Source organism: Pelodiscus sinensis, chromosome 4 (genome assembly GCF_052426305.1).
Source record: "Pelodiscus sinensis isolate ZL-2025 chromosome 4, ASM5242630v1, whole genome shotgun sequence".
NCBI classification, from domain to species: Eukaryota; Metazoa; Chordata; order Testudines; family Trionychidae; genus Pelodiscus; species Pelodiscus sinensis.
The window spans coordinates 104,560,285-104,582,900 of NC_143055.1; the positions used below are offsets into that span (position 1 = coordinate 104,560,285).

At 40.3% G+C, this 22,616-nt stretch overlaps 1 protein-coding gene across 35 annotated transcripts in view; it reads right to left on the reverse strand.

Moving 5' to 3' along the window:
• Positions 1-22,616, reverse strand: part of ANK2 (ankyrin 2) — a 592,965-nt gene that overhangs the window by 145,482 nt on the left and 424,867 nt on the right. For all 35 annotated transcript variants that reach the window (XM_075929759.2, XM_075929766.2, XM_075929765.2 and 32 more), the window contains one exon: positions 3,158-3,256. In XM_075929759.2, the coding sequence (XP_075785874.2) occupies positions 3,158-3,256 (99 nt within the window). The remainder of the gene's footprint in view (positions 1-3,157; positions 3,257-22,616) is intronic.

Sequence of the window (22,616 nt, forward strand, 5' to 3'; positions counted from 1 at the left end):
GTCTTGGAGTCCTCATTCAGCAATACTCTCTTCTGAGATGCTCTAGTTAATACCAGTTGCTGATTGCTTCCCAGTGCTCTTTAAATGGGACTACCAGGTTAGACTGCCATTTGTTTGTTTCTAATGGCAGAAACCAGCCAGAATCAACATACATGTGAGAGCAGGTGGGCACTCACTCCACTCCCTGAGTGGACTAGCCTCCTATGCTGGAACTACATATCTTGAGAACCCTTCCATGGGGCTGAACAAAGCATGATTTCACTCTCCAAATCCCAGAAGATGAAATTGGCCTTTGGCAGGTTTAGAATGTGAGAGACAGAAGTAAAATCCTGGATCCAAACCTATCTATGAATTCCAGGGATAGTTCAACCTAGAGCCTTTCTCTAGATTATAACTGTACTGGCCATAAACTTGATCACAGAAAATACAAAGCAGTTATGTGGCACACCTGAAAGCAGGTCCCTAAGAACTTTTCGCTACGCTTAATTCCTGAGAGACCCAAAACTCTGTTGCAATTTGGAAACACTGTTTCCGTCAATTTGCCTGGCAATTCCACAGGATTTCTTATTTCAGAAAAGCTGCAATGGTAACACGATCTCAATCAATGCAAGTCACAGAAAGGATCATTTTAGGAGCCATCGTGAAGTGACACAATATATGTTGAATGAAGAGCTAGAAAGGCAGCTGTTAACACCAAGAAGTTTGGATATAGCACAAAGTAAGCAAGCATAAATGCAGCCCTATTTCAAATCAGTTCATTGGTCAAGTTAACTAGAATGGGTGAGTTTCCATACTGATTGGAAGGTAACAAGTTTAAAAACAAAGAAGGAATGGATGAGAAGAGGAATTAAAATGGAGGAGGGAAAAGTTTCTTTGTTGTTTCACAATTGTTATATATAGAAAGAATAATAACAAAGTTGACAATTTTACAGAACCACAGCTGTCCACTTCATTTTCTGAGAGTGAGGAAAGTAGTATTTGGTAGCAAGAGAACAATGGGAAACAGCGAACACATAGTTTGTTATATATGAATTTTGTTCTTTGCCTAAAACTTCTCTGATTTACAGATCTTGGTGAAAGAAATGAATAGTCCCATTGTCCCAATTTCTATATTCTTAGAGCTATATTCTGATCTTAGTTGCACCAGTGTCAATCTGTAGTGACTAGTATTGATGTCACTGGAATTACTCCCGACACACACCCTTCTAAGGCCTGGTCTACCCAACATGTGAAGATGAAAGAAAGATACACAACTCCAGCTACATAAATTACATAGCTGGAGTCGACGTATCTTAAGTACCCATCCACACAGCAGGAGGTCAGGCTCCCATTGGCTTCCCTTACTCCTCGCGAGGAGTAGGAGTATCGGTACCAATGGCATCACTCTGTTAGTGTGATCTAGCGAGCTAAATTGAACCTGGAAGATTGACTGCGGCAGCGTTGATCTTCCATGTAGGGTAGGCATGCCCTAACTGAACTCGGAACTGGCCTTGAGTATCATACTTTTGTGTGCTTATACTTGTGATTGTAAGCAAACATGTATTGTCTGAAGATGAAGCAGGAGCTGCTTGGTGAGTATTATTGCTTCATAATAACTGATTTCCAAGTAATATTAATCACACCTGGAAACATTTTCTATTCCACAAGCCAGGCACAAACCAGCCCGCAGAATTAGAGAGCCCTAATCGGCTCACTGAGGCCCATTCTCCACCATCATTCCCCAAGCAGAGCTAAATCCTGGGAGACATTTTGCTTCAGTGTTTCTTCTCTGTATATTTGTTTCTTTTTCTCAAATTCATTTTGTGAGAATCCATCAATACCAAAGAGAAGCACATGCTGAATTCAGGAGTCTCCTAACACAAAGAGAACTGGCTTTGAGAGGCAGTCAATGACAGCTGAGGTGCAACGGTATTCTTTATTAGCACAGGACTTGTTGGGTCTTATGCTTTCAATATATTTTTAAGAAATGTTCCTCAGCATCTTCATTATGAAACACACAAAATGTTCCACATATTTTGCTCTAGCTCAGAAATGGACTGAATCAAGGTTGCAGATCACTCCATCCCAATTAAAAACCCACCCTGAGGGATAGTAGAAGGAAAACTTTGCAAAGTTCCACTTGTTGATCTTCCCCAGATCACAGCATGTCATCATTGGGGCAGGGTAAGCATGTATCAGGCCCGTAGGTGGGAGAGGGAGAGTGAAAAGGGTGCGAATGCACCCCTCACACACACACTGTCCTTCATGGTCTGCCATGGGGCCAATTCCAGCCGACCTAGGGAAAGCAGGGCGGGGCATTGCCCCAGCCTCAATCTCCCGTGCTCTGGCCGGCCAGGGAAAAGCAGGGAGGTGCACTGCCCCAGCCTCCCTCCCCCTTGCTCTGGCAAACCAGGGAAGACTGGGTCTGATTCCCCCTTCCTCACCTAGGAGGGAAGCCAGTGGTGGGACTTGGGAGCGGGGGGCAGGACTGCAGGGGGAGGACAGTCACCAGCCCCTTCCACAGCTCGCACCGCCCCACAGAAATTCCTGCGTGAGGCATTGTAATTCCTGCGTGGTGCACTGTATTTCTGCCTAGGTGAAGAGAGTTGGCATCTCCCAGAATGTGCTGGTGGCATACGGCTTCACCAAAAAAAACATGTATTCTGTACTCTTCACACCAGGGTAATGGCAGTGCAGCTCCAAGGAAGCCAAGCTGCTGTGTCATCTTCTCCGAGATGCTGCTGAAGGAACATCCCCTCAATGGCAAATTCACTTTTCTGCATATTTACGATGGGGTTGATGGGGAGACAATAGACTGGATCAGTCATACATAGACTGTAGAATGAAATCCCGGCCCCACAGAAGTCAGAGGGAATTTTTCTACTGACTTAAATCGGGCCATAAATTTAATCCCTAGACTCAATGAGAATTTTCTGAACATGGGGAGAAAAACAGCACTGTGAAGGCAACTGATATTTTCTCTCTCTCTCTCTCTCTCTCTCTCTCTCTCTCTCTCTCTCTCACACACACACACACACACAGAAAAATTTGCACAGTGGTATAATCTGGTCCAAAATTTGGAAATATTTGGTTTGACAATTATACTCATTCAGAAATAATCTGGATCACCAGGGAAAGGAAAATCAGACAGTATATAGAAAAGGAATATATGCTTTACCTCAGTAGCAGTGCTCTGGTTGGCTCCATTTTCCAGCAGATACTTTACCACATCAATGTGGTTCTCTTGAGCTGCCATGTATAAAGGAGTAAAACCATTCTAGGAAAAAGCACAGCAGAAAACTTGGTAGTGAGCTTTGTATGTAAAACATGTTAAAGATACCACACAGCAAAAATATCTCCTTTTCTGAGAACGGCTCTATAGTCTACTGAAATTTCAATACGGATAAACAGAAACAGGGTTGCATTTTCTGCAGCAATGGGATCTAAAGAATGTGTATGTCACAGCTTCACCATCATCAACTTCAAAACATCAAAGCATCTCCAATTTTGCAGTGATTTGGAAACTCTACATCCTTTCACAGCTAGCATCCTTTGGAATATTTTCTCATACTCTTAAGAAAACTCTGTGTATATTGGTAATGTTCATTATTACCACAACTATTTCACCACTCTTATGGAACAATAATGCAAGACAGTAATAAAGTTTTATGAAAACTGACAAGGAAGCAAGAATTTCTTGTTCTTTATTACTTTTTTAACCAAAGGTATCCCCCGTCTATCATAGAACCCCTACCTCCAAAGAAGCCAAGCAGAGATAACAGAGCTTTATAATAATACATATAATTTCACAGTATATACACTAATGCAAACCATAAAATATTTTTTAAAAACCCAACCCTGCAAAACCCTATGTTTCAGATGACTGTACATAGTAAGACTAAGTATAAAGTTATCTAGAAATGCCCTAAAATACTCAAAAGAAACCATGATTTCTAATAGCATATCTTTTTTATGGCTTTTACAGTTGTAGCTAAGAACGCCATACAATTATAGGCTAATATACCAGAAATATATGACCTGTATACCCTTTGACCTGTCTCAGGACTTGTCTACACTGAAAACATTACAGTATACACGTTCCCAGTAATGTAGAATCCACCTCCCTGAGAAGTAGTAGAAGAATTTTTCTGTCAACCTAGTGCTGTCTAGACAGGGACTTAGTTCAGCTTAATTACACCCTACAAGGGTGTGAATTTTTCATATCCTTAACCAATATAGATAACCAGACCTAATTTTGTAGCACAGACCAGGCCTCAGTATAAATAAAATACATTGCATGCTAATTCAGCATAGTTTCAAAATTCGTATGAGTGAAAAGCACAAACATTAACTTAATTTCATGATTAATGGGGCATTCATGTTATCGTCATTAAATAGGCCCAACACTCATTTAAAGCTCTGTAAATTACAGTGTAATTTAAGAGGACCTAATCACCTATCTTTCATAAATCACTTTGTCATTCTTCTAGAGCACTTTTAACTAGAATATAAAACAAAGCAGATTTCAGACAAAAGGCATTTGTTGTAATATGCATGACCTTAGTAGATTATAAAATTGTACATGTATACAATGAATTAGAAGTGTCACACATATCATGGTATTCAGAATCCTGTATCAGAACATATCATTATTCTTTCCAGTAAACCTTGTACGGAAACCTTCCAAAAAATCTCTACAGAATATATGCCCATCCCACTGTGCAGGCAATAGTACAGTTGATTCTGGAGTTGATGGCTTTTTATCTTCCCCCTATGCTTTTTCTATTTCAAAAGACACAAGGATTCTTATCCGCTTGCACCCCTATTGCCATATCCAAGCAAGAACTACTCTTTTCTGCTCAGCATTGGGTGTAAAAAAGGAAAGGAAAACCTCTTAAAAAGTCACATCTAAACAGAAAAGTTTTTGCAATGTAGCCAAAGGTGTGAATTTAAACCAATGTAGCTGTATACATATAAATACCATGTGGACATTTGTATTCCATTAGAAGGGCGTTTCCGAGTTTATTTTATGTTGCTTGTGAAGAGGGTTAAACAAACAAAAAGCCATGTGGATTTCATACGAGTATAACTAACCTCAGACACCTATATCAGTACCACTAGTAAAACCTTCCCTGATAGGCAAAGGTAAAGCTATTCAATATGGCAAAATTTACTGGAAATGTGATAGTTAAGAGCAGGCAACTATGGGTTAGGTCCACTAAGTCTTCCTAGTTGGCCATCCTCTCTGTTGAATTTCTACTTTCCTATTGTTTTCCTAGTCATATTCTGAATATGGTTGACATAACCACTGTGAAAGAGATATCTACCCGGGAAGCTGATATCCGGGAAGGTGCTGTGTTGCTTTGTTTTTAGAGAAATGCTACTTGCCTTCCAGGTGCTTCACCTGACTTTTGTATCTTTATGAAACACATAAAAACATTCAGCCAGGGATACCACAATCAGATCTGCTGATTTGCAATCAAGTTAAATATAGTTATGGACTGTGTCTTAAAGAAATTCACAGTAGGAAAGGATGTTGTCACCGCTACCTGAAACTTCTGTGAATGTTTCTCTGCTCTGCACAGCACACTGCCTGCCTGAAAGCAAGTTGGGATAAGTTAGGCATTTTACTTTATATGATCTAAGATGTGACTGCATAGTGTAATTTGCTCTTTTATAAAACACGGTATCTCTAGGAACTGTCCAATGATGATGTCATCATCTGTCTATATATATTTTAGAGAATTTGTGTGTCTGTCAGTCTGCATCGTCTGTTTGTTCAAGAACTCTTCCTAAATGGTAAGAGTTATACCTACCAAATTTGGTGTGCAGCCTCGTCTTATCCTAAAATAAAGCAAGGTCAAAGTTTGGATGTGCCAGGGAAATGGGATGTGCCTGAAATTTGACTGTTTTACATAACACAGAAAGGGAGAGGGCTGAAAGAAAGGACAGTTATATTCCAGAGTGACCACTGGGGGCAGTGAGCATGGGGAACAGCTATACTGCAGAACTACCACCGGGGGGGTGGCCACACAGGGAAGAGAGGCCAGCTGTGGCCAGGGCTCTCCATGTTGCTGCCATCAGTTCAATGAAGTGGCTCACCTGCCCCAACCTCCCTCCTCCAGCCTTTGGCCACAGCCAGCAGCCCCAGTTCCCTCTGTGGGATCCTGCCAGGGCTGAGCATTGCAGTCCTGGCCCCCAAGAGGAGCTGGGGATGGCTGGCAGCTGTAGAACAGTGCTCACCGCTGCAGGCAGCCCAGGTGATCCTCCCCCAGGCCTCCCAGGCCCCTGCCGTGAGTTCCTCTCCCACTGCCCTGACTCCCGCACCCCAACAACCGTCCTGAGTGACCCCACACCTCCCAGCTCCCTGCCCTGATTCCTGCACTCCTACCCTCATCTCTGAACCCCCCCATCACACACAACCCCCTGCCCTGACTCCTCACCGCTCACACTGCCGGATAAGTCTTCTGATAGAGACATATACACTTTTTCTGAACTATGAAAATTACCTATTGCTGACAATGGTTTCAATAGTGATATAGCCTAACTACTACAGATTATGGTATAACTCATAGCTCACAACATGAGAAGTGTTTCAGCACTTCAAAAACCATGATAAAAACATGAGCCAACCAGGTAAGGTCCTTACGGTAGGCAAAACTCAAGATTTACCTACTTGCAGGGGGAAAACATGGTAACAGTGGTTTGAATTACTTGGAGGTACGCATTAAAAATATGGATGTCAGATCAACATTATTAAGCAGCCAGGATTGACAGTACTTCTAGGTCAAATTCTCCACCTGCTTACATCCATGTAACATCATTCACTTAGCTGATGTTTCCAGGGTGTAATGAAGGGCAGAATTCAGCCCACTGACAGAAACAAAGGCAAAGTACTACGAATAAATAATTTTGAGTGAACAGTTTACAATATCCTTTGAAGAGACCCTAAGGTATTTTCTGACTGACTTTTTCATTTGCTATTTTGCAAGTGTCCATCCTGGCCTTTGCCATAACAAACATATTTATCTCTTGTGCACCAACTAGTGAAACCAGGGATGTGGTCACTTTTACAAGACAAACTACTGTGGGTCAGAGTTCACCGGTGTGGTGTCCTGACAGGTATCTTGTTCTATCCAATGATAACTGTTCAGCTGTATGCTTGTTCCTCTTGTATATTGTACTGGCTCTATACAGATAGCCCATACAACAGACTCTGAGTGAGCCCCCCAAAGACGACAAAATCAAATAAATATCAAAGGCACAAGGCCAGATTTATAGTCAAACAAAGTACAGTAATAGCTGTACTTATGTATAAGCTCCAGTAAAAACTTATACTGTACATAAGCTTTCATGGGCAAAGACCCACTTCGTCAGATGCATGTATCTACTGTACATTCAGTAGATAACGCCTGACAATGGACCAGCTCAGTTAATGGCAGAATTCTTCACGGTCTCCTTTGTTGCTCCTAGGCCAGGCAAGGACAATCTCCTTAGGGTACATTTTTAAACATAGGTACAAACAAGTTACACCTCATTCCTGGTGTATCAGGTTGCTACCCTCTGATGTTACTTAGATACCTCTCATTACCTGGTTCAAGCACAATGTATCATGATGTCATTTTAGACCCTGTCCTGAACCTGGGTCAGTATGTCCCTGTTATCGGTGGCAAGTGTGCTGGTACCAAAATGTTTTTTTCATGAACTGTTCTGTTACCATCCCCGTGGAATGTGCTTCCGGCCCATTCCTAGTACCAGTTAGGGTTTTACACCTTTAACATAGGTCATGCCAAATTTTGTGAGCAGGGCCTGCCTCTTGCTCACAGCTTAACTTTGCTTTATATTAGCAAAGTCTCAACCATTGTTGCTTAGGCCTCAGGCCTTACACTCTGCAACTCCTTAGCCTCTGCCGGGCTTCTATTGTTTGACAATCCTGTTCCACCATACAGAGACTGCTCTGAGCCTCACAGTTTAAAAGGAAGTCATGTTAACTGGAGCATTTATTTAGAATGGCACAGAGCTGCCCTGACTATAGATGAAGTGAGTGGGCAGCAGGGACTAAACAATTTTTTAAAAGCTTATATTTGGCAGAACCGCAAAAAGAAAGCAGCGTGGAAATACACTGTGCTAACATTTTGGTTGTCCCCACAGACCTGGATACATATACAGCATCAATTTATGAGGTGAAGCTAATGGAAATTTACCACACCCCAGGATCAGTGGCTAATATTTACTGAAGTCTCACATTGTACAATTATACTTTTTTATTTTCATGGATTTTATGCCATGTGTACAACCCTACTGGTACTGAACTCTAATATCTATGTAAACCAGCATCATGTACATTTTTAGATATGTGTGGAAATTGAGGATTTTCTAGTGGGAGCGAATTGATTTGCTCAAAAGCTCAACAAAAGAGTTTTGCCAGCTAAGTTTCCTAGCTAGCTCTGGAATAGGATCAGGATAATAAAACTCTGGATTAGAGGAGGTTATAGTTAACCCATACATAACCCGGTCATTTAGCAGCAGGAGGTGCTAAATGCATCTTCACATAGTGCTGATGTTGACCCACAGAGTTCCCATCACACTGAGGAAAACCATCATTCATGTCAGTAAGTTTTCTGTAATCATGACTAAAACCTAGGGGTTGTAGGGAAATAAATTCTTACACATTAAATTATGTTTATTACTTAATATTTTTCCTTAAGTTTCCACTGAATTAAGATGAATCGACAGTCCTAGTGTAATTCATTCAAAATACCATAAATATGATTAAAGTTCAGAATTCCTTAGAGAAAAATTTAGCGATAACTCCTGTGGTCATAATTTCTAGTCACTTCTCTACACAGACAGACATGGCTATGGAATTCTGTGGTGCCTTTATAAGATATAAAACACTGGATCTTACATTTTTCTTTAAGCTTCTTTGGAAAAATATATTTGGAAAAAACATGCCCAGTAAAATATGTATGAAAAATGCCTTAACTATCTGGATGTTTTTGTCATAACCACTGCTCCACTAGATACAAAGGAACACTTGCTTTGAAAGCTGATATTATGTTCACTTGTCTAGGCCTGCAGTAAGTAAAACACAAGACAGAGTTATATATATTTATATTTATGTATCTCCCTATGCAAAATTCCCCTTGATCAAAAGAGATGCTGAGTACCTACGATTTGTATTGAGTTTTAAAAACTGGTTTGCCACACATAAATATTCAAAAATTTTAAAATGACTGCACTGATTTTATTTATAAGCAGGCTTGTTTTGAGATCACACAGAGGAAAAATGATGCCCACAGGGGCTAGAAATATGGCAGAATTTCCTCTGAATTCTTCCATTGGTTAGGTGGGATTTGCCCTCTCAAAGAAGAATCTGAGAAATCTCACACTAAACCCATGGATATTGGGGTTCTACGGAGTGGCTGTGTTCCTTTGTATTGTCTTGAGTCTCTTCCAGCTCTGCCCTAAATCCCTAGCACCATAGTACTGTTGCACCCCTGCAAGGGATTCCTCTGTAAGTAAGTTCCCCAGCAAGCATGGACTTCTACAGAAAAGTAGTATAGTGGTACAGTACCCTTGATGGACTCATTTTTCCTAATGCTGTTTCAGATGGATGCAAGGAGTAATGAAATATGTCTGCCCCAACCACAAATGCACAGAGCCACCAGGGAGAGCCACCATGGAAGCTGGGGGGAAAAGAAAGATGGTGTTGTAGATCTCATTTGTACAGAGCATGGGAGATGTGTATGGATCCTCAAAGACCGGTATCTTATTAAGGCTTAGAAATAAAGCCATATTTTAAGAAACTTGTCTCTGGTTTATGAGGCCCTTAATATAGCATAAATCTATATCAAGATTTGCCCCCCAAATAGGATAATTGTAAGTGACATGGAAAAGGAATAAATGCACTTCATTTTGCTTCTTTGTGAAGATGTGAAATGTGGATTTGTGTTTTATAAATTTAGTTTTGATATTTGAAAAAAAATAGCCTATGGTCTTGAAATGAAATACTGAACCACAATGCCTAGACACAGGTTAGACGTCCCTTGTCCACCTCCCATGGGACCTGACTGGTCCAGAACGAGGGGATTTGCCAGACCAGAGAAGATCCCTCCTCTCCTGGCCTGTGCTAAACCGCTGCCCTAGTCCCCTGGCTAGGGCTGCAGCTCCTCCACTGCTGCCTGCCCAGCCGTCATTCCCTGGGCCAGAGCTCTTCAATTCCTGCTGGCCCCGCTCCTGCCAGGGCTGGAGCTGCGCAACCTCCAGCCCCCTGCTACTGCCAAGCTACTGGGCCAGATCTCCCTGCTGCGACATCCACCCTGCACAGGGCTCCCAGTTGAATCACCAGCCCCCCCCCCCCCCGCTTGCTCCTGCCCTGTGGCCAGACCTCCCTATACCTGGACTCTATGGTCCAGGAACATCTGTGGTCCTGTCAGACCATGGATGCTGCTGGACCAGAGAGTCCTGGTTAAGGGAGGTAAAACCTATGTAAGTCAATAGGGCTAAGGTGTCATTTTAGCTCTAGTATATCTTGATGTTTTTGCATCTATTCATGAACCTTTAAATCTTAATGTAGGGTTTTTCCATTGTTAAGTCAGGAAATGCCACACTAAAGGTAGCATGCACAAACTTAACAGCTTCCTTTTGTCATATAGCATAAAGTGACACTCTATTTCTCAAATAGTATAATACAATATCATACTAAATTTTCTACAACATCAAGAGATGAATATGTAGTCAAACAACAACAGTCAACAGGGAAAGATCCCTGCACCAAAAGCATGAGGCAGTACCACTTGAACAAAGGACTCACTTTCCTAGGTGTGAATTGAATTCTCTTATGGTTTGATTCATGAAGTCAATGGGAGTTTTGGTCATTGACTTTAGAGGAACCAGGATTAAGCCCACCTTCTCTATGTGGGCCAGTCATTTGGCAATATGTTACATGCAGCAGCAGGTGGGGACATGGTATCTAGACCGATGGTAATGAGAGAATAAGAAAGGTCTACGGCACCATAATTCCAGTACAAAAATTAATGGTACTTAAAATTAATTCTACGTCTCAGAATACATGAAATGAGGTCTCATATTGCTTTGATATTATCATTACAAAGGCAGTAAAGATAGAACATTTACTAGTATAATAAAAAATTATTATAAAGAATTAAAACTACATAAATGAACAAAGTACTTATATTACTATTTGTTATTCTAGGAGGGTCCCCTCATATTTGCTCACTTGCCAAAATATAAGCAGTTCTCTGTAGCTCTCTTAATCACTCATGGAAATTAGTGAGGTTTTATATTTATGTGGCCAAATTTGCACCATTAAACCCATCCAAGGCCTTTGATGAAGAACAACAATGTTCAAGCAATCTGAGTAAAGATGGGTTTAGAGCACTTAGAAAAACTGGCTGTTAAATGAAAATCTTGTCTCAATTTTAATGAGAGATGAGTTACTAACTCCTTATAACTATAAGTGTGATGATATAAGGAGGGGAGCCTGTCTCTTCTGTGCTAATTCTGAGAGCGAGAAGTCTGGAGTTATGAGAGAGAGGGAGTCTGCCTTTGCAGCACCCCACTCCACCACCAGAGATCTCAAGCAACTGTGAGTGCTCAGGATTGACTTGGTGACCACTGAGGTAGATTATAACATTGCCTGCCTAGCTAGCTAACAGCCCTGATCTTGTTGGAGCCTCAAATCACTACTGTGGGAATTTTGTCAGGGTTCTGCTGTATCTCACAATGTAAGTTTATTTTCCTGGCTTGCACCATTCTTCAATATGTCATAATTTTCTCCCTGACACATCGCTAGCATGCTGTTACAGTAGGGCCCTACCAAATTCATGGTTATGAAAAACGTGTCAGAGACTGTGAAACCTGGCCTCTCCCATAAAATCTGGCTGGGAAAGGTGAGGGAAAAGATTGCGCTATTGCCACCCTTACTTTTGTATTGCCTTCAGAGATGGGCAGCCAGAGAGCAGTGGTTGCTGGCCAGGCACCCAGCTCTGAAGGCAGTGTCACCACTAGCAGCATGGGGGTCACTTTTCAAGGGGGCAGGGCCAGACTTATGGGTAGGTGACATGGGCAACTTCCCAGAGTTCTGTGGTTGGGGGCTGCTGCTGTTACCTTCCCCCTCCCCCCAAGCTAGCTCAAGGCCCCTTTAACTCCCAACCACTGGGGGAGGGGGAAGAAGAAGCGCTCTCCAGTAGCAGAGCAGAAGTAGAGCTCGCAATATCATACCATGCCACCCTCACTTCCTTGGTACTGCTGGAGTGGTGCTGCATTCAAACCTGGGTGTCCAGCTAGCAGCTACCACTCTTGCTACCCATGTCTGAAACCCCATAGTTCGCACCATCAAATTACAGATTTAAATATATGAAACTGTGGAATTTAAGATTTTTAAAATCTTATGATTATGAAATTTACTAAAACGGACCATGAATTTATAGAGTGAAGAAATCATCTGTTTTCATACCCGTGAAAGCTACTCCCCAGACTTTAGTTGGCGCAGCTGTGCTGGCTGGTAAGGAGGCAATAGAGCCAAGACTTAGCCAATTCCCATTCCTTTCCTGCCCATTTTCTGTCCACCTGCATGGGAGTGAGTGCACCATCCCAATGAAAGATATTTCCCCCCAATGATGGGATTACATGCTAATGTTGTAGAGCCAATCTGGCATTCATTCAACTGCATAGGAACACTGCCATAAATGAGTGCACAATTTGACCTGCAAACATAAGTCCTACAGATGTTATGTCACCATAAGCCTAATGAGGAGTCAATTCTTTAAAGGACTCAGGGGACTGGTGGTGGATGGCTCCATGAAAGAATCAAAATGCTCACAATTCTGATCATTTTTGTTTTGCATCATATTCAGGGTATTATTCAGAGCCATTCTAAAAATAAATTCCTCATAAGAGGATTTTATCTCCACAGGACAGATTCTCTTTCTCTTAAAAGGTGAATTAAGGACAGATAACCCACTTTATCTTTCAATTTCCTGGGTTTTATTAGTTTATGTCAAAATCTGAATATCTGATACAACGGGGATTTCACTGATCTATTTCATTGCTTTTTTCATAATTAAAAAGACATTTCTTCATAAAATGTTATACTACCTACATTACTTCTCAAGAGAATGATCCCTCAGGCAAATATTCATTTCGACTAGTGAATATGTATTTAGATTGAAACCAACATATAATTGGTAATTTGTGGAATACAAATAATTTCTATGGATAAATGTGCATTTAAAATCACCAGCCATATTTGCTGCCATTAATTAGTTTTGCACACAGATTAATAGTAGAGTAAATTATATGAATTAAGGGACTATTTTTCAGTCTTGGGTGCCTAAAATTAGGCAGCTAAATCTACAGCTAGACATTTGGATAAATGGACAGATTTTTAAGGGTTCTGACCACTAGGCCCTATCAGGGGGAGCAGGGGGAAAGGGGACCATTTGGCCCAGGCTTCAGGAGACAGAGGGGCCTCAAATTTTGAAAGTCATAATTAATTCAGTTACTGTAAAGTGACTTTGCTTGGTCTGACAGTGAGTTTGATCTTTTAATTAGATGGTTACCTCTGCTTGAGAGATTTTCATATTTCTGTTTTTTCTTGTGTGTCTTTGCATACAATGACCATACGAGGCTCAGCTGTAAGCTACCTCTTCATCCAGTTTAAATTCACCTTTAAAGGCTTTTTTTGTGATGATAAACTTTTAATTCTAGTTGTTTAATAAACTTTATATCTAATCTGACAATCACCCCCATGTTCATATTTATAATAACGCACCGGTTATTAGATGAATTTAATAACGAGAACATGTTAACAGACAAAATTTCAAGACTTTGAAATAAGGCAATAAAGGCCATAGTAAGTAACACCCCCAAACTGTTATTATATAATATTCATTGCAAAGTGTATACAACTAACATTTTGTATAACTAATACTCTTTAGCAAATTAATGTATTGTGTTTTACTGTGTTTTAAAAGATCCCTTTAATAAAAATGAAGTGAAGATTTGAAAGTATTGCAAGCAAAAGATAGCAAAAGCAAGAGTGAAGCAGCAGCTGAGAGTTTAAAGTCAATAACATCATTTCTCATAGAAAAGGCGCATCAGCCATTAGACAATGACCGTACTGACAGTGACACTTCCAGTTCTGATGATGAAAACTTTGTACCCACAATGACATTTCAATGCCACTGCCTCAAAATAAGGAGGTCATAAACTAAGACACAGAAATGACAACAGTAGTGATAAACCCAGAAACTGATAACTTGGAAAAAAAACTGTTTAAGCTCATACTGAATGTCATTCTTTTTCTTTCTGCTTAGCAAGTATGACCCACTTTATCAGGCCACGTTAAGCGTGTTCATGAATCACAAGAGAGTGAAAAATGCATGCAAGTCCATAATCTGTCTACCAGAATACAAAATGAGTTCATTGAGCTGTATGGGACATTTGTGCAAACAACAATTCTTAAAGAAATACGACATGCAAAGTACCTTTCAATTCTTATTAATGCAACTCCAGACTGTTCTCATAAAGAACAGATTATCTTGATTGTTTGATATGTCAAAATTGCAGGAAGTTCAAAGGTTTCAACTGAAAATTATTCTTTTTGTTCGATAATATCAGAAAAAAATGGAAAAGAAATCGCCACTCATGTATTAGAAATTCTGGAAGCCTTCTAATTAAATTTTCAAGTATGCATTGGCCAAGCCTATGACAATGGATCCAATGGACTGGGAAGTACAATGGAGTACAAGCAGTCCTTCTCAAGCAAAATCCAAACTATTTCCTCCAGCTGTGGCAACTGTACACTAAATCTTGTCAGCAGTTCATTGCACTGAATCATGCAAGGATGGTACATACTTTGGAACCATCCAACAATTGTACAACCTCTTCAGTAGCAGTCCTTGATCGTGGGAAATTCTGAAGCAACATCTGCCTGTTTCCCTTCACAGAATATCAACAACGAAATGGTCAGCACGAATCGATGGCGTTGCACAGGTTTTGCACTCTGTGAGAAGGGCTTTAAGTGAACTTGAATCTCAGGTTCACTGAACTTAAGTCAATTCAGAAGTATACATCCAAATCTGAATTCATTTTAATGTCATTCATGTGGATGAAGATGCTAACAATGATCCATGAAACTAATCTTGTAATTGAAGTACACAATGCTACTTTACTTGGAACCTGACATTTGGAAAGGGCAGGGGTGCTTAATGGTTTCTTCGTTTCGGTTTTCACCAAGAAGTTTGATGATGAAGGGATGCCTAACATAGTGAATGCTAGGGGAAATGGGGTAGGTTTAGGAGTGAAAAAAAAGAGAACGTTAAAAATTACTTAGAAAAGTTAGAGGTCTTCAAGTCACCAGGGCCTGATGAAATGCATCCTATAATACTCAAGGAGCTGATACGGGAGGTATCTGAGCCTTTAGCTATCATCTTTGAAAAATCATGGAGGTGAGAAGAGATTCCAAAAGACTGGAAAAGGGCAAATATAGTGCCCATCTATAAAAAGGGAAATAAGAACAACCCAGAAAACTTTAAACCCAGTTAGTTTAACTTCTGGGCCAGGAAAGATAATGGAGCAAGTAATTAAGGAATTCATCTGCAAACATCTGGAAGATAAGAAGTTGATAAAGAACAGCCAACATCCATCTGTGAAGAACAAATCATGTCAAACTAATCTGACAGCTTTCTTTGATAGAATAAAAAGTCTTGGGGATAAGGGAGAAGCAGTGGACATAGTATATCTAGACATTAGTAAGACATTTGATACAGTCTCGCATGACTTTCTTGTCAATAAACTAGGCAAATACAATTTAGATGGGGCTACTGTAAGGTGGGTGCATTACAGGCTGGATAGCCATTCTCAGAGAGTAGTTATTAACTGTTCACAGTCATGCTGGAAGGGCATAACAAGTGGGCTTTCACAAGGGTCTGTTTTGGGGCCAGTTCTGTTCAATATCTTCATCAACGATTTAGATAATGATATAGAAAGTACGCTTATTAAGTATGCAGATAATACCAAGCTGGGAAGGGCTGCAAGTGCTTTGGAGGATAAGATCATAATTCAACATGTTCTGGACAAACTGGAGAAATGGTCTGAGGTAAATTGGATGAAGTTTAATAAGGACAAATGCAAAGTACTTAATTTAGGAAGGAACAATCCATATCACCCATACAGAATGGGAAGTGACTGTCTAGGAAGGAGTACTGCAGAAAGGGATCATAGTGGACCATAAGCTAAATATGAATCAACCATGTGACACTGCAGTAATAAAAGCAATCATGGTTGTGGGATGCAGTGTTGTAAGCAAGACACGAGAAGTCATTCTTCTCTACTCTGCACTAATTAGGCCTCAAATGGAATATGTCCAGTTCCGGGCACTACATTTCAAGAAAGATTTGGAGAAATTGGAGAAGGTCCAGAGAAAAGCAACAAAAATTATTAAAGGTCTAGAAAACATGACTTTAGAGGAAGACTGAAAGAACTGGGTTTGTTTAGTTTGGAAAAGAGAAGATTGAGAGGGGACATGATAGTGATTTTTCAAGTATCTAAAAAGGTGTAAGAAAGAGGAGGAAGAAAAATTGTTCTCCTTGGCCTCTGATGATAGGACAAGAAGCAATGGGCTTAAATTGCAGCAAGGGAAGTTTAGGCTGGACATTAGGAAAAACTTCCTAACCATCAGGGTGGTTAAATACTGGAAGAAATTGCCTAGGGAGATTGTGGAATCTCCATCTCAGGAGATGTTTAAGAGCAAGTTGGATAAATATCTATCAGGGATGATCTAGATGGTACTTAGTCCTGCCATGAAGGAAGGGCACTGAACTTGATGATCTCTTGAGGTCCTTTCCAATTCTAGTATTCTATGATTAGATGTTGAGAGGGATAACAATGAACCATTAGAGGGATATCTTAAAGATATTCCAATGATTCACAATCAATGGGACACAATCCTTTCTGAGTGAGTCCAAATCAATAACACAGGGTACTGACATTTCATCTGAGTTTTCCACCAATCATAGCCTAGCACCCCACTCTGATGTAGAAAGGCACCATCAAGTCAATGTTTTCTTTCTTACTATTCACTCCATCAAATTTGGTCTTACATGTCGATTTGAGTAACTGCGAGAAATGTGTACCCTTTTTGAATTCCTTTGAGAGTTCAGAGAACTAAGTGATGAAGTTCTATATTCAGCAGCTGAACAGTTTCAACAAAGATACAGCAACAAAATTTCAAGAGAGCTTTGTGATGAGATCTTCTTTCTGAAATGTATACATTCCACCAACTTTAAATCAGACTGCAAGCCAAAAGAACTGCTTCAAGAAATATTTGATCGTGGCTGTCAACTGTATTCCCAGATATCACTATTGCATTACATATTTTTGTCAGTCTCCCTGCATCAGTGACATCAAGTGAATGCACAGTCAATGTGTTAAAACAAGTAAAGAACCATCGACACTCTACAGTGGAACAAGAGCGTTTGCATGGGCTTGCAATGCTTAATGTTAACAGTGATATTGCACATAAATTAGATTTTTCTTCAATTATAAACGCGTTTGCACACAACAAAGCCAGAAAAGCATTCCTAAAATGAAGTTTGCTTGCAGTGGAAACTCACCTATACATGCTATTTGTATAATGACTTAACAGTTAATAAATAAATATCTCAAGTGTTCATTTTCATATATTCTTTTGGTTTTAGTATGACTCTGTGGATTAGAAGTTGGATACATTGAGGGCCTGGGGCTACAGCCTCTAGACTCCAAGTGGCCCAGGTCACTGTCATTCTCTCAGAGGGCCTGCTGACAACAAACAACTCCAATTAACTTACAAATAGATTTTTAGTTTAATGGGACCTGCAGATATTCTGTAGCAATTATTTAGATGCCTACCTTTGAGTTTGTACATTTTTGCCCAAAGGGTTAATCACACTGTTCATTTGGGCACCCACTCAGTAAGCCATTTGAGTCCACTGACTGAATTCCTGACCCACTATGGGGAAAATTCCATTTGACTTCAGTGGAGCCAGGATTTCACCCATGAAGTCAATGTAACGATTCATCTGCTTAAAGTTAAACATATGCATGAGTGCTTTGCTGAATAAGGATGGGACTGCTCACACGCGCAAAATTAAGCAAGTGTTTGAGCTGTGTCTGATATTTAAAAGAAATGACACCAGCAGACAAAGCACTGTCACTACACCTAAGAATTGTGTAGGATATCACTGCGCAGAGCAGAATTAGTCAGCTTCTCTCAACCTCAAGGAAATGTAAATCATTTGCTATGACAAAGCAAGAGATGAGATGTGGAAAAGATTTTTTTTTATATACTCTGTTACCATGCTACGTAGAATGAAGGATGGACATTCAAACGAAAAACAGGTTTAGATCGTAACAGCTGACATTTGTCTAGCTAACTCCTTTCACCGAGAGGGCCGCAAAGCATTCCACAGGCTTGTATGTCATTGTGTGCAACATGACAGATGGTTAACAGAGTGCACTAACACCAATTTTTAAAGAGACAGTTGAAGTAAACTAAAATACTACTATATTTGACTGAAAAAACAGAGAGGTATCTTAGATAAGGAGAATGTAATGGCTTAAGTCGAATTCACAGCATGACTTTGCCTGTGAAATACACTGGGGGATCTTTGATGGTGAAAAAGGGTCTGGATCTCAGTATTGAAACTCATCTTTCATTTTAGCACTATTAAGTTCACTAACCAGCATGTTGGATTACTGTTTTTGTACTAGGCCAGATAAAAGAGTGTACACACTGAATCATCCCTACCACCATTTCCTTCAGTACACTGGAACTTATTTCAGAAGTCAGGTACTAATCAGGTATGATCCTGTTTCATTTATAAGACATGATTAAATCACAGTGTCACTGTTACAGGAGGTCATACTAATGCTGTAACAAACAGTGTGTCTCGTTCTTCCTAGAATTTTTCCACTCTAAACATGTATAGTTTTATTTCCTAAGACGGTGGTTCTCAAAGTGTGGCCCACAGACCACTAGTGGTCCAAGACAGTCTTGCAGGTGTGCGGTGGGCTCGCCCCTCCTCCCTCCCCCACAGCAGGAAGTCTGCATTGGTGCTTTAGCTCTGGACTGTCTCCCCCCCCCCCCCAGCCCTGATGTGGTTGGAATTCCAGCATTAGCTTCCCACTTCTTGGGGGGGAGGGGGAAATCCCGAGCCTTGCAAACTGGATCTGCCTTGTGGAGGGAAGGGGAGAGAAGTAGCTCTGCATACTGCCATTCTCTCTACCTCTTGGGCAGACCCTGCACCCCCACACCCTGCATCCATGTTGTCATCATGGGTGGTTGGCTGGTGGTCTGTGGAATAGTGTGTGTTGAGCAGGGTGGGCCTCAGGCCAAAAAGTTTGAGAAATACTATCTTAAGTCTCTCATATTCCACAAGTTAAATCAACATTTGATAAGGTATAGGCTATTTGGGAAATAAAAACTGAGAAATCAAATACTTATTTTGAATTTTAGAAGGGATGTGGGGAGAGTTTATTACAAGAATTAATGCGCGCACTCTCAGCGATTAATTAAAACGAGTGACGGTTGTGGATTTTAAAATATTGGAGAGCATATGGAAGTTCACTAAAATTTCAAGGTTGATCAAATCTGGAGAAAATGTATTTCACATAGTCACTTACATTATTGTTGTGACTTAAAAACCATGTGGAAACACACAATTGTGGTTTCTTTTAAACTCGTTTCAAAATCTAGTAATTCCAAACTAGCCATGGGCAAAATTGACTACAGAGACAGACCTCTGGGACTACACACAAGAACTACTGCAATAATTTTCTCCTTGGAATAACTACTTACATTGTCCATCTTTAACATATAATCTTTTATTTTAAGAAACCCTGTTGGGGTACAATGACCTGAAATTACAGCTCCTCAAAGTTCTGTGTGATTTTTGATCTAATGACCTTATTCATTTTGTGGACATTAAGTTTGCATGGCTTTCTTACTGCTGCAAAACATGAGTAATGGATTTGTGTGTGGCTATGTTGTTCCAGGACCAGACAAGCAACTAGACTATGACTTGAGGGTCTGATTTCTGGCTCTATCCTTGCTGCAGGTGAACATGCATCAGCCTATATTTGGCCTGAATAAGGGGTTCACTCCTTTATTCATCCCACCCGTATGCATAGAAGTTGAACTAGCAGACATACAAAGGCCTATCTCTCTCTCTCCCACTTCCATTGTGATATGGATAGGCCACTGGAGAAGAGTAAGTGGGTTTTGTACACTTCTTTTCCCCCAATGTGGGAGCACAGATAAAGCCATAATCTAGCCCTACAAATTATGCAGTTTTGGCTTCTGTATTGAACAATCGGATGATTGAAAATGAGCTCTGAATTTGAAACAGATCACCCTATGCAACACTTCCAACAAAGGATCCTTTAAAAAGTAGGTAAATTCTTATCCATGTTAAGTACTATCTAAAGCAGGGGTGGGCAAGATGTGGCCCGCAGGCTGAATCAAGCTTGCCAAACCATTTGATCCAGCCCACAGCCGCCCTGCTCTGCCTCTTCCTCCCCTCTCCCGCCAGATCAAATGAGAACCAGGGACAGGGAAGTGTGCAAAGTAATTCACTGTTCAAAGTGGCTGGAGTCTCCTAGAGGGAGCCATCAGCCATTTTGAACAGCAAATGACTTTGCACGCTCCCCTGCCCCTGGGTCTCAATTGTCCTGGGGTTGAGGGTGTGTGAAAAGTCTTCTTACCCTACCAGGGGCACACAGCGCCTAGAGGAACCCACCCCTTCCACTCAAGTCCCCACCCTTTCTGCCCAAGGCCCTGCCCTATTTGGGGGTGGAACCGGCCCACTACCACTACCCACAATTCATGAAGTGGCCACCCTGCAAAAATTATTGCCCACCCCTGACCTTAAGCTTCAAGGAGTCCCGTAGATTTTAAACAATTACTTGAAGACTAAGGTTCAACTCAATATAAGAGTATAGGAATCTATTCCATTGTGTCCAACCTAAGAAGCTAGCATTGAAGTGTTGCCTACCATTATTCTGAGATTTATGTTCTAACTGGGGAGTCTTCATAAATTCAAGGCTAGTTTCTCATAACCATGCTCACCAAGAGCAATCCCCTACTCATTCATACTGTCCAACTGGAGGTGAAGTATGGTATCAGAGTCTACCAGATAATTAGAGGAAAAACTGATTGTTGTGCAGACCATTGTGGAAGTTGGAAATCTCTGTCATTATATACATATTCAGCGCCAATCCTTAGAAGCAAGTGTGAAATATTACAATTGCAGGAATTTAAATAGACACTGGAATAGAAAACATCTACATAACTATGCATTGGCAGCAGGGCCGACTTATCCATTATGCACAGTGCCTGGGGCCCACGATACTTTTAGGGGCCCACAAAAATGTTTTCTTTTAAAATCAGAAGAAAAAAATGAACTTTTAGGGTCGAAGAAAATGTTTTAATTTTTTTCTCACATCAGAAAAAAATGAAACTTTTAGGGCCCACGAAAATCTATTACATTTTGCCTAAAACAGAAAAAAAATAAAATGTTGACGTATTTAAAGTTATATCAAAAATAATTTTTAATATTTTTTTTTATTGAGGAAAGGGCCCATGAAAGTCATAATGTGGCCCTGACTGGCAGTTTATTTTTTTGTGCAGTGTAATCCTTTAAGTTGAGGCATCACTGTACTGCCACACCAAGACCTTGACCTCTGCTATTCTGAATGCACAGTCCAGTATTCCAAAGGCATTTATTGGGTAATACTGTAGATTATATGTTGCAAGGATAACCACTTGAAGACCTAAGACCATCACCTGAAAAAATTACATAAGTGGAAGCTTCTACTTAAATGTTCTTACAGAGGCAATTTTTGTTTCATCTTTGAACAAAAATTATTTCTCAAAAATATAATAGCAAAACAATTTCTTTGCTCAATTAACCTCTAGTTTAATGAAATGCTATGAATGAAAGGCAAGGATTATTAAATCCTAAAGTGCTACTGGACACCGCTACTCTTTAAGAATATAGACGTCAATCCTCTGATTCACTGCACCCAGATGCACTGCTTTACCCATATGGAGGTCCATGGACTTTAAGGATTCAACCCAACAAGTAAAGAAAATGTATTGGATACAGGATAAGGGATAGAATTACAGAGGATTTAGTAAGAGAAGAATATCTAAATCACTAGAGCTTAATGTTGTTGGGTTATCAAAAGAAAAAAATCAATAAAAGGAATACTGAGCTTTTTTATGACAGATCACATAAATAATATTACACTGTAATAAATTAAATGGGTCATGGCAACGAAAGTTATATAGAAAATAATACCATTCCTCAGCTGTCTCACAAATTTACCAATAAAGAGAGCATCCTATGCTCCATTTTATACCATAGCAATAAATATAAAAGTCTACAGATAAACTAGATGATTTAGGTTCATGATATTTTCACTAACGTCACTCCTCATGGATTAAAGGGAAACATCAAAATGGTACAAAAAGTACTACAGTACTTAGAAATCAGCTGCTACTCTTTGGTTATAAGAACCCTTCCCCAAGGAACTGATCACTTTGTAAAGTCTTCAAAAGTATCAAACCT